We start from the raw sequence: 13,711 nt of genomic DNA on the forward strand, positions 1-13,711 counted from the left end.
CGCAAACACGCACGCACACACACGCGCGCGCGCGCACACATACACGCGCGTGTATGTGTGTGTGCGTGTGTGTGTGCGTGTATGTATGTAAACATAGAATCTTTTTAACGAATTAAACGTATCTTCACACGACTGCCTTTGTATTTGTTAAAGCCAGGAAATATCTGCCAAATAGCGAATGACGAAAATATCAAGAAACGTTCAAATGTAATATTTTCTTCCTTCCTCTTTTTATGATAGTATACCGTAAAAGATTCGATGCGAACTCGGACAATAATAACGCGCGATAGAATTTTCTATTCTATTTTTAAGTACCATCGCGCGTAAACGAATTGATATTTTCGCTCGGAATAAACTATGGAACGTGAACAGTGTAACAGTGAAACGCGTGAACGGTGTAATACGTAAAGAGATTATAAGGAAACCGAACATAGTTGAACGAACGCGTAATCATTGTGTTCAAAATTAAACGATATCCGCTCTGCGACTCAGCGATTTTTCACTATGTGTTAAGCGAGAGGAAGAGAAACGCGAGAGACGAATAGATAAGTTACACGCTCCAATTTACAGTTATCTACGACAAGTTAGAGAAACTCCCAATTACTACGATAGATCTTGTTAATTCCTTTATATCTTGTAAAAAGTACTGAGTTTTATTAGTATTAACTGTTCCGTAAACTGAGAATTTGTTCGATCCTATCGTATCCTGCATTTTCTCCTCCCTAATCGTCCCTTTACTTCCGATACCCTGATCCTCGTATTTTTTATAAATAAGTTATGTCTTTTTAAAACAGATGTAATAATAAAGATAATCTAACATCCACAATAGGATTGTTGTTCTGTTCTATCGTGCTATGCTTCCGTGTTTTCATTCCTTGATGTTGTAATGATTTAAACATAGATACCATCTTTTTGTTTAGTATGTTGCAACAGATTTTACACAACAATCAAATTGTATTATAGCGATAAAAAATAAAAAAATCCGACCTATTTGTTTGGCTCTTCTTCATTCTTACATCTTTCGCTTATCATTTGCGTGTCAATCGTATTTTTTAGTCTCAGCCTGCATGCCAACTTATACACGGTCTAGATGATAAATACTTACTCTAGAAATACTAGAATAGTCGATGATTACGATTTAGATCGTCATTCGCATCGAACAGCCGAGACAACGAGAAATATCTTTCCAGATTAAACAGACAGACGACCTCGCTTTCAACAATGCTGAACTGAACGAAGAATGTAAAAACGTAGAAGAACATGGGAGAAGAGAGGGATTCGAAAGGGATGTTTCCAATTACATTCACCACCACGAATTGAAGAGGTCATGAAGAATTCACTTTATTAAACGACGAAAGTAAACAAAAAGATCGCTGAACAACGACGATCGCGATATTCGTACAAAGTGCAGACGGTGTATATACAAACTTTCACTCTCACTCTCGCTCTCTCTCTCTATCAATCTCACCACAAAAGTAACCTCAAGAATGGAAATATACGCAGAAACGTAATCAAGGAATCCTCGAACGAAGCAATTCGATCATCGCACGGAAAATTATTTTCTCTCTTTCGAAGCTTCGGAAATACATACACAGGGTGGAACCTTCGAATTCGAGAAAGCCGTTTACGCGCGTTCAATTTTTCTAATTTCGCTTCCTCTTGATCGATCGACCGACGAAATCGTGATACGCGTCAGAGGATCGCTCGTTTACGTTTTCCCCTTTTCTACGATTCTTCTCGCAGGTTACGATCGCACGCCACATAAATTCAAACATACACTCTTTCGCTCCGTCTCTTTGATTTCCTATTCATTTACTCATAGTCCTCTCTCTTCGCATAAATCATACAAGAATTTCGTTTCATCTTTTTATTCGCGAATCGCAAGTTTCGCGATAAATCGGAATATTCGTCAAAGAAAGTTAGAAAGAGAATCGAGTGTCGCAGAAAAATTATTAGCAATTCGTTGGCACCTATTTCCAGCGAGCCTTCGTTGTTTCAGATATTTAATGTACGACGACCTGATTAACTAGTACGGGAAGCAAAAGAATCGTATCCGAGAAAGTTAGAAACACGGGATATTCGCTGAAATAATTGTACTTTGTATTGAAATAATTGTTCGATGTATCCAGCGAATTAAATTCCATTTCTTAATTTTCGTTTCAGTCCGTATAAAAGTGCTCTTCGGGATACATATTATACATCTACATATAGACTACAACGTGAAATAAATAATCCTACGACTCGAAGAAATTCTAGAAATTCTAGAAATTGTTATTCCATTAGTAGACAGAGAAAGTTGTATAATTTATATTACAATAAATAATTTGCAAACTGCAATATGATCTGAACGAACAGAAACGAATAAAAGGATCTTTCGCTCGAGCACAAATCTTTTAATGGGTAAAATTCGTTCGGAAGGAAGCTTCAAACCGAATTGAAAAAAAAGAATTAAAGAATTACACCCCGTACGTCTTTCAAGAAAGAAAAAAAGAAAAGAAAAAAGAAAAAGAAAAAAGAAAAAAAAGAAAAAAAATGTTAAATAATTAGCCGCACTCTTACATTTGTCGCCAGAGTCGTCAAATAAAATCAGTGGAATTGCTTCAAGTTCAAATGAAATTTTAGGAACATAAAATCAGAATGTACGGTGTCAAAATTTGGTCTTCCTAAGTCGATCCTTAATCTTCTTCTCCCTTACGGTGGAAATTTCTTGTCTACCTTAGCGAATATCTCGTATGCATCCTGTATACTTAACGTCGAGTAAAAAATCACACGTTCGGTAGCTATGAACAATTTTCTCGTACAAAAATTCTTTAAACGGTGCGTATTTACATGGATCATCCCAAGTACCCTTGGTTCAAAGTGTATATTAGCTGCTAATAATTTTTCTTTAATCACAATGTTCTTTTTTCGCATCTTGCTTTCCACCGCGAAACACACGGTAAAATTCGTGCGCTTCGCCACGAAAACATCGTTACTAGTATCCTTTCTTTCGTTTCTTCTCTTTTCCATTCAATCTATCGACGAAGGCAAATTATTCGGGCAACCAGCACTCGAATTTCTTAATTTCATCGGAGAGAAACAGAGCGTCGAACGATCATTACACGATTGGTTGTCGATGCGTGCATACGGAATCGAACAAAGAAAAAAGCATCATGTTCACCGAACGTTACTCGCGTGTCGAGAAAAGACATCTTATTGCATTTATCAAATAGGCGGTCATCGGCCATCCATTACAGTCTGCCTCGATGTAATCGAACAAACGTGGGAAATTTATCCTAAAAAAATCCAATATGAGAGAAGCAACATATAGAGATTGCCGACCTATTTAATCCTGATATGAATCTTCTACGATACTACGGACTACGATACAAATTTATAGCTAACGTATCACGTAATAACTGTAACATAACTAAATACGTAAACGGAACGTAACTAGAGATTTGCCTGGTCTTTGAAATGTCTTCCTGTAAAGGAGCGTCCGCGGTCTATCCACCATATAAATAACATTATGCTCCCATTTGTCACATTTAAGCTCATATTTGAGCTAAAGTAATTTGGTAATTGCGTTATTCGAACCGAAATTCTACTTTCGCAGATTCTATGCATCTTCCTTGTATACCTTGCCGCGATTGTAACTGTTTTCCTAATCTTAAGAATAAACGAGATACGTTATTCGAATCGCTCGTCCCGCCGTTCTTATACGACGCGAAACTCTCGAAATATCGCATCATTGTTTGAAAAATCATTCGTCGACCGACTAATCTCTCGTCTCGAACAACGTTGAACACGGCAACGAAATATTTAAATAATCGTGACCGCCTGTTTGACAAATACAATCGTATCCGTCTTCTCTCGCGTTAGAAGAATACATTTTACGGCGAAAGAGCGGTGTCTAACGGAACCACGCACACGAAAACGACACACGTCGGATACATTCACCGGAAGCGAGTCCAATCGTAAGAGGAACGAGGCACGTTTCTCCTCGACGCGACGGTTTCCCGCCTCTATAATCGCGTACAAACCTTTACGCAACCTTTACGTACATTAGGGCTATGAGTATTCCTCGCGCATTTGCATTAAAAAACGGGGGGTGGTGGGACAATTGTTGTATCAGAAAGGGGATAGCAAGGAATATATTTACATCGATACTGGCAGTACATCTTCGTTCCGTTATGTTGCTTCACCGTGGAAACGCCAAGTCCAACTTTCGATAGTCTTTTTCTTTGTTATGTCGCGTGTAGAGGAGCTCCGCGGCAGCGTAGCTCCCTCTTCTTCCCTTGATTCTTCGATTCATCTTGAAGCGGCTGACGCGCTTGCTTCTTCTACAGGAGATGACGATTCTTGTTTCTACGTAAATGCACTTTGATCGCAGTTCTCTGACGTTTTCTTTCTGTCGCTTCGTCGCCTTCTAACCGCTCGCTCGTCTTGTGCCGCGGCTCTCCGATCAAACAGACGTATGCGCCAAACGAGAGGGAATTTTAATCCAACTTTCAATTCTTATGCCGAAATCCCTCGTTTCAATGCATTTTCCTAATAAAATTTCATTTTCAATGCAATTTTGCCTAATAAAAGTCAAAGTGGAGATTATGCGTCAAAATTTCATTTGATTTGTTCGGCGACACTACAGCTTTCTTCCAAGCTTCGCAGTGGATATCGGAGAATTGTACTTTCGATCTTGCAAAAGCAGTTAAAACGATGACACCACTTTCGACGATCGATCCTTTTTAAAATTGTCCTCTTCGCATTCGTCGATTCGATCTCGTATTGGCACACTTGAGGTGATTTTAACGTAGCGGATCGTAGCGGATCGCAGCGGATCGTAGCGGATCACACTGGTACAAAAAACTGTCGCTTCCGTAAAACTTACAAGATAGATCGCGCAAACCTAACAAAATGAGAAAGAGCAACGGAAGAAATTGTCTAACGATACAACGTGATAACGCAACGGCCGCAACAAATTAATCAATTTGATCAACATTCGTTTGTTCACCGATGCAAGCTTCCATCCTAAATCCTTTTCTCGCGAGTGATCGTGAGTAATCTACTTCGATGACGCTGATCGAAGAGAGAAAAGAAAATGAAATTTCGATCACGAGTCGGATCGTTCGTGTGAAAAATCCACGAGTATACATAACTTGCGTCTTCTTTTCTCTTTAATAGCCTAAGCAAGAAAAAGGGGAAAAAGAGATAAACAGCTCTACGTGTGCACGAGAACGGCTTAAGTTGTATTTAGGTTCAGCCCGTGTCCGGTTCCTCGCGCATGACGGTGAACTTGGAAAAGGGGAAAAAAAGAAAAAAGAGAAAAAAGAAGAAGAAAAAAACGGGAGAACAAAAGAAACTATAAACGCAACAACGTTCGTTTAATTAAGAAGTTGACGTATCATAGCGCAGTATTGTCTAACGTTGTTTATTAAATTATAACTTAGAGATGTTTGGCAGTGTCTTCGTCCAACATATACTTATATATATACGCTTCCTTTAGAGAGTATAACGTTTCGCGCAAGGTTGTACAATTAGAAATAAGATATCCGTGCTATTTGAGTATCATTTATACAAAATTGTTACGAAAATTGTATCTTGTAGCGTGTATAATACGATTACGATTACAGTCTGAACACACTTGAACACATATTTTTCTAACGCACGAAGAAGACAATAAAAATATGAATTCTCTCTCTCTCTCTCTCTCTCTTTCTATCTCTATCACTCTCCCTCTCTCCCTTCCTCCCTCTGTCTCTCTTTGAGGGAAAGAAAGAACCAATACAAGAAAAAGAAAAGAAAAGAGGAGAAGATAAAGCAATATAGAAACGTATAAAAAACGAACGTGTATGTAATTAGCAGAAAATCGTATATACCTTGACTTGATTCAAGATTGCCGTCGCTAAAACTCATCTTTGCCGAGCTTCGTACAAACGATAATCGGTCGCGACTTTACAAAACCTCTCTAAAGGAATTACAATGCAAAGAAAGATGATCGTTACGTACAGTAGATTAAATAAATAGCACTTAAAAATACCTATCTTAGGTAAATCTGTTTAAACACGACTGACTCGCGATTTTTTCGTATCCAGATGTATATTTCGTATCCAAATTTATACGATTCTTACTTTACGCAAAATATCGAAATTCGTCGAACGAACAAACGTAGATTCGCTTGATCAGATATAGTGAAACATGATCTTTTTCTCTCGATTCCTCTTTAGTGTCTAAAGAAAGACTGTTTACCGAACGACTTTAGTAAAGTTTTTCGTTGTTACTTGCTAAAACGTCGTAATCGGTCGGGACAAATTAAAAACTAGATTAAAGACTCGAATTTTGTACAATTAAAGATAATCGTATAAGAAATGCAATTTCTCCGACTTCTTTTTGTTTTTTTTTTCCTTTTCTTTTCTTTTAAGTCAGCTCTTTCGATACAAGAACTTAATTGGAAATTAGTCCGACGTTTTAATCCTCCTTTATAGATATGCGTGTATGCTACTGATCAGTAAGTTCTCTGACCACAGATCCTGTGTTTATCGATCGGAACACGAATGAGACAAAACAATCCTGATACAAACGATTTTGTACGAATATTCTTCACTGTTAATTGCATCAATCCAGGTTGTATCAGCGGTTTCTTTTCAATTCACCTTACGAAACTTCAAAAACTTTCTTCTTCTTCTTCTTCGATGGTGGAAAAATGTTGCCTACCCGTGTCTCTATTACATGCGAACGAATACTTTCACATGCCCTACATTTTTTTCTTTCTTTTAACTTTTTTCTGTAACAACAACACTTTTATAAAGATTCGCTACGTCTCGAGTCTTCAGATTGATTTCTCTAACCCGGAAAAAACGCATGGAGAAAATTTACAACGTCATCTATCGCATAGATAACTTTGGCCAACCACTTACGTACTCAGCTATGCGACGACTCCTTAAATTGTACGTTATTATGAAATAGGTAAGTTCTTTCCCCCTAGTCTTGTATAATAATGAGCAATGCTAGAACTGCATCTTCATCATCTTGAACCGTATATAAAGAATAAAAGTTGCTCACGATAATTCGTACAACGGGCAATTGCACCCCGTTATGTCAGCCACTATATAATTATCAAATACTACAACAAGTCGAACGCATAGTTATACGTAGTTATACGCAGAAGACAAACTGCAGCGTGGCGGATGTGTTTTGTGGCAGTATGATCGCGTGTTATGATTTTGATTTTAGTCATATTGTCGTACGAGTAAACGATGGGCGTAACAGTTCAAGAAGATCAAGTTACAGAAGCCGATGTCTATCTCTACGATTGTATTGAAAAATAACCTTTGCAGGATGTCTACTTTTCTTTTTACTCCATATTTTCTTCATTTACTCTTTTTAACACACTAACTGCTAACGGTCGCTAGTATGTTAGCTCAAGTGAGAGGAACAACTGTCAGTTTTTCGATTCGCGTCCTTTCTTTCTCGTCGGGATCATGGTGCACGCTTCGCAACTTATAAAAACGAGCGATTGGCCAATTTCTAATGAATGCAAAACCCGCCGCAAATGATTCCTTTCTCCTTTTACATTTGCTTTACATTCTTCGACTTTTTCCTGTCAAACTACTATGCTACAATATATACAATTCATCGAGCAATGTATCTGATTGTTCTTGTAAATGTTTCCCTCGCGCGTGCTCCCATTACCTCACTTTATATTAAAATAGATGTAGAAACGTTAATTGAATTTTATGCATCGAAGGTAATCATGGACGGTACATTTTGAATGTAGAATTTCAATTAAACGAAAACGAGAACGTTCGTGTTTCCCGGTATATGAAACGAAACAAATCGATAAATCGGCCTTTTACTTTAAATACAAATGGCAATGCAAATTCATTGTCCAGCAATGAATTTGTATTTACTATTGTTTGCAACCTGCTTCTCTTCGTAAGACTTGCAGTTTCTTGATCGAATGAAATAAAATTTACATTTGCAAGAACAGTCACACATCGTACACCAATTAATACATACTTATTACATAAACATATGTAACGAATGGCAGTGCATGTGACTTGCATCAATTTGTCACTAATCATCTCTTTTACGCGTAGAGATTTGAAACTGATCGAGCAACCATGTAACATCGCTCTTGCTCGATTCGTTAACGGAAATTTTATACGATTGCAATGCATTTTTATAATCATAAAGAAATGATTTATTGTTAAGTATTAAGTCCCTCCCACTCGATTAGGTATTGAGTCTGACCGTTTGGTCCTATCCTCTTTGCTCTGATGACAAACTTTTCACCAGCAGCGATTCTATTAGCTGCTCCAAAATATATGTTCACCGATGATTTTAGATCATCCAGAGATATGTCGGGCGCACTTTGTTTAACAGGCGAACACTTTGGGGATGAAGGTACGCTACCCTTCTTTTGTGGTTGTGGATCTGGAGGCGGTAATTTGTCATTGTTTTGACGTTGTCTTAGTCTCCTCCCGTTTAAGGCATAATCGACACAATTTCCAATTTGACTACTAGCACTGCTCGAGGCACCGTTAAACGAACTTCTTAAATTCCTTGCAAATTCACTTTTAATTTCGTTATTACGTGCCGGTAAGATGGTTGCCGTTTTACTGGCAGTATGCTGATACTGCTGTTGTATCTGCTGTTGCGATGGACGTCCTCTCCGATGTTGACGTCTACGTTTAACTTGCCCGTTTCTGTCTATAATAATGTCTTTTTCCGATAATTGTCTTTTGGCTGGCCGCACTACCGGCGGTTGAGATATAACAGGAGTAAGCGGTAGAGGTAATGTAATTGGACATTGATTGTACGGTGACGGGGTACTTGAATTTGTTTGAGTCAGATGATTGCCAGGTGTACCCAATAAATCACTCAGATTTCTAAAAGGATTATTCTTGCCTTCAAAGTCTTTGGGTGGTGGAATAAAGGAGTCCAAGGTTCCTCTTGAACTGGTCTCATCCCCGCTTGTATCCGCAGGCGTAGATGGCGGTAAAGGATGCATCAATTCCACAGAACTAGGCACAGATAGTTCAGATATACCCGAAGTTGTGGCTGGCGGCGTAGGTGGGCCAGAAACTGAAGTTGGAGGTGTCGGTGGTAGATCGGATGTTTCCGAGTTACGGGATTTACTCTGCAATATATAACGAGCAATTGGATCGAACGAACCTCCATTGTACGAATTATACCTGGTGCTGCTGTTTTTTCCTTATCTATTACCTTAGCTATAGCATTCTTCAATAATTTCCTTGCTTTCCTATATCTAGCTTCTCGAACGCCCTGAGCTTTGCTTAAAACACCGTCGCTCTTTTCTCTTTTCTTGTGTTTACGTAACATCCTTTCGCGAGAACTTCCTAATGCCATTAAACGTCTTCTTCTTTGCAAACTAAGTTTGGGAAACGGGAATGATTTCTTTACAAAGCCACCTCCGATATACCTATAACAAATAAACAGATAACGACAATCAAAAGTGTTTTAGGAAACACGTTGTTACGTTTCGCCGATACAGTGAATCAGAGCCCTACCTTTCCCTCAGGGACTGCGTCGATTGACTCGGTGGGCTTGGACTCGGACATGAACTTTGTTCTGCTTCCGAGTTCTGATAAATTGTTCCACGCATTACCACGTCCGATGGATTTACTGGAATTTCCAAGTTTTCTGCTGTACTTTGTTTCAATGCAGTTAATTGTTTTGTACTTTCTGGTAATGATATCGGTCTGCAACAAAACGATATTTCCTTCAGGGTCGTTAAAAACAGGAAAAGAAGGAAAGAAAGAAAAAAAAGGAAGAAAATAATAACAATTAAAGTACGTATTTTAAACAACAATATCGCGATAACTAACCCTGTAGGCGGAGGAAGATATTGCAGTCTTTTATTAGCACCCCAGCATCTACGTAACACAGAATCATCTATTACACCAGTTGCTGGAAGATTAACAATTGGACACGGTGGTGGTAATCTAACTCTAAGACCCCATATCGTAGTACGTTTCTTTATTTCTCTGCCACATTTGAATCTGTTCCTATTATTTGTCAATATTGCTAGTATAGATTCTCTGCGTATTTGAGCACTGACATCCCTGATCTAACAATAACAAATACATACGCATATATTTTTTAAGTGTCTAATTTGTGCACATTTTTAACCAAGTAAAAACATCTTGAACTTAACGTTCGAAAAATTCTATAAAACATCTCACCCGTGGAGGAAGCTGCAAAGTGTTCCAGTTATCATTGGCATAAGGTACGATAACAGTGTCCAAATCATAATACTTTTTAGCATTGTAAACAGTTAAATTGTACAACATCAGGTGCACCAGATCTACCCATTTCAATTCCAGTCGCCGTACGAATTCTTTGCCATAATTGCACATTGAACAAACAAACACATAAAACCTATAAATAACGTCAATTATTAAAGCCACCATAGGAATAAGGAAAGAAAGCTTTTTACCAAGATTTCATCATTTTCACCTACCTATCTCCACTGTATAAAGGATAAGTTAAGCAACTGACACATTTTTCATGAAACCATTGCTTGCAACGAGCACATTGCAACATTTGCGTATACCATTCGCCATTGAGTCCGCAATAACAATAAATTTGTTCCGCATTTACTCTATGATGCGCATCCCAATTTAACATATTGGGCTGTAACAAACATTAACTATTGATTCTATCAGTATTCTAATATACTTTTCAACGAAATAATGTATTTAAAGATATAAGTAAAGGACTAATATTGTTCACTTATTATTATTATTATTATGGATTTGCTATTGAAATTAAGATTACAAAAGATTGTCTTGGATACTTACATCGTACGGCAACTTTGTCATATCATCTGGTGGCGGCTGAGGTTGGTCCCTACCACTGCAAACTTTTCTGATACTTGCCTTTACCATAGAAGTTTTCGGTTCTACAACTTCACGCGCACGCGGTTGACTATCTACACATCTTTTACACATCCAATGCGCCTCGGCTGCAGTTTCTTCTTTTAATATTTGAGGCTGCAAGTACATACGCTTTGAAATATCTATCTCATAACGTGTTGGCACGATTACATATAAACTATCGATCTCTCTTTCAAATATATATTTTTTCCTATTACCTGATGACAAAGTTGGTGATAACCACGACCACATTTGTCGCAAACAATAATGTCGTTATCAGTCTTGGGCTGAGATTTTTTACAAAGAACGCACATAACATCAGAATCTGGCATCGATAGCTTTGTCAGCTCCTTAACAGAGGACCATGCGGAGGTGTTGTCCATAAATTTGACAAGGCATTTCTCCCTTGCCAAATCCACCTGTACAGACAGTGTTTAATAGAGTTTCTTCCAACTATGTTAAATACCTGTAGTCTCATCTAGCTATTTTGAAATCCTCACTATGTTAAATCCGATAGCAAAACATAATGTGATTATGTTTTATTGGAAAAATATAGAAAATCAGCTACGTTTGAGAAATATTATACAAATGTACCTCGACAACCGTTCCAAGATAATATTTTCCATCTTTGTGCTGAAGAAGAACGTCGTCCCCATGAGAGAAACCCAATTTCTGTTCCCTCGTAGTGCTATCCGGCGCTGCCAGACTTTCTTCTGGCTCTGACATTTTCTACCCTGTTTCTACGGTCACATGAAACAAGAACGATATAACTTAACACACATAAAATTAACGATTGAATCATATCTAAATAATGTAATGAAATAGCTGTTATTTAACTTTAGATTCGAATGTTACAAAGGGAATTTCATTAAAGACATTTTAAAGGCATTGTTTTAAATTTAACATTGTTTAATTTCTGAAAAGAAGCTGATATTAATGTTTATCCGTATAAGATGAACAGATCGTAAAAAAATGATCAGATACTATAGAAGAAACATGTTATGATTTGATAGTAAATAATAACATCAACATGATAAGGCTTCTATATTATTAGTTACACCAATACTACACCGCATATGTATTTACGTTATAAATTGCTGTTTAATGTTATTAAACAATTATAAAACAAACTCGATATATGTGGAAATTAGCCTTTTATGAAATAAATAGCATCCTATAGAAGTAAAATTGAACATGTTTCGAGGTAAAATTACGATAATCACGTTAGGAAAGTGGTTAACATTTCGAATGAAAGGCCATGTTAATATACAATCTTCTTGTAAAATGTTTGTTGAAATCCGAAAGGAATGCAAATCTTACATGCACGTACACATAATGCTTGGTCCACGCAAATGTGCAAAATAGATGGTCCGCCAAATCATTCATTTATGTACGTGTCCATTACAAGCGGCGATAAGTACGTTACAAGAATGAAAAAAGTATCGCGTATACCTGCGAAAGAAATAACGACCATATGATCGGCATCTCATTAAAAACCAGTCCGCGCGCTCTCGCTCTCGTTAACGAACGAGAGCACCTACAAATGCTGTTCTAAACAAGACGAAACGTCGCGCACGAGCGGTTACACTTTCGAGAACATTTTTATCGTTGATGACAAGTATGTCGAATGAAATCAGATTCTCTGCCGATTAAGGGAACAGAAGAGACCTTAAAACCGATTAATTGACAAAGACACTGGCGATACGATAGACAGGAACAACCCCCGGGACATCTCCTAACACCGGGCGGTGCTTGGACCGGTGGTGGTGTTTATAGGACAGAAGACCGTGCGAATATCGTTCGATCTCCAAACACCTTCTCTATGTCGTACCTCAGCGTCTTGGCCGTCGAATCACGCGCGACGTTCGGCCCTCATTTTCCGATTCCCGTCAGCCATTTACAAGCATGGGGGCCCCGCCACGGTCGGTCGCTCTCAGACACAGAATCGCGGCGCGGCAAAACCCTATCCCGTGAAGTCAGGATGGCGACACGCCGGCACGCATGCAACCGTTACGATCACGGCGGCGCCCGGGTATCTACGTCGGCCACCCTCAGGATCACCACACGCCCTTAGACACGGACATCACCGCCGCGAACTCGGTGCACTTTCATTGTGTCCCTTGAAAATTCGAATAACCACCGTCCGCCATATTCGGGGAAACACTTGCTAGAGACTACGCTGCTCAACTAACCTACCGTAGTGCCAGTGCTCCCCGTAGGGATGTCTAACGAAACAGGGATGCCCATTTCTTTTCGCTTTACACTTACATTTACACTTTTGCCTAGAAAGTATAACACCGCTCTCTCGAAACTCGTCAAATAGGATCAGAGATAGTTGGTCAATTGCTTTTCATAATTCTATTTCATGAATACTATAGCCTTAAGTTATAACCTTTGTACGCTTGTTTGATCGACAAATGTTCTTATAGAACAATCTCTCAAACCCCGACTTTATTTCCAAGCACAAAAAAAATAACTAAACGAACTATTAACAAAAGTTCTAAATTATACGTCGTATATTATTCGTGTTTTGGTATACGTGTAAAAATTCGTGAACAGCATGGCGCAGGGCACACAAATCTTGATGTACGGCCATGGTCGTTAGTTGGACGTTCTATTGTGGTACAGGTATAATATAAACAATTGATGACAGCGTAGCTAAAGACTCTGTTATATTATGATAATTACAAGAGAATACCGTAATTATTTAAAATGTAGAGGATTTCGGGATTGGAACGATATATAGAATATAGAAATCTTGCAATCTTTCAACAATTAGAGTGGTATATCTTTCATACACAACATTCTCGTCATCTATACTCTAAACCTGTATA

At 38.3% G+C, this 13,711-nt stretch overlaps 1 protein-coding gene across 3 annotated transcripts; it reads right to left on the reverse strand.

Annotated features, from left to right (window-relative positions):
* Positions 1-1,316: 1,316 nt before the first annotated feature.
* Positions 1,317-13,029, reverse strand: Pcl (polycomb protein Pcl). 3 transcript variants are annotated; one of them, XM_033335508.2, is made up of 11 exons: positions 12,709-13,029; positions 12,208-12,329; positions 11,472-11,617; positions 11,096-11,296; positions 10,803-10,994; positions 10,463-10,635; positions 10,185-10,380; positions 9,828-10,069; positions 9,510-9,701; positions 9,205-9,421; positions 1,317-9,118 (listed from the first exon to the last, which is right to left on the reverse strand). In XM_033335508.2, exons 3-11 carry the CDS (start codon positions 11,601-11,603, stop codon positions 8,186-8,188), a joined length of 2,478 nt encoding a protein of 825 aa, XP_033191399.1. In that variant the 5' UTR covers positions 11,604-11,617; positions 12,208-12,329; positions 12,709-13,029; the 3' UTR covers positions 1,317-8,185. The 3 variants fall into 3 exon arrangements, with proteins under 3 accessions (XP_033191399.1, XP_033191400.1, XP_033191398.1); XM_033335509.2 differs by having other exon boundaries at positions 12,198-12,329; XM_033335507.2 differs by lacking the exon at positions 12,208-12,329.
* Positions 13,030-13,711: the final 682 nt, after the last annotated feature.

This window comes from Bombus vancouverensis, chromosome 3 (assembly GCF_051014615.1).
Source record: "Bombus vancouverensis nearcticus chromosome 3, iyBomVanc1_principal, whole genome shotgun sequence".
Classification (NCBI taxonomy): Eukaryota; Metazoa; Arthropoda; class Insecta; order Hymenoptera; family Apidae; genus Bombus; species Bombus vancouverensis.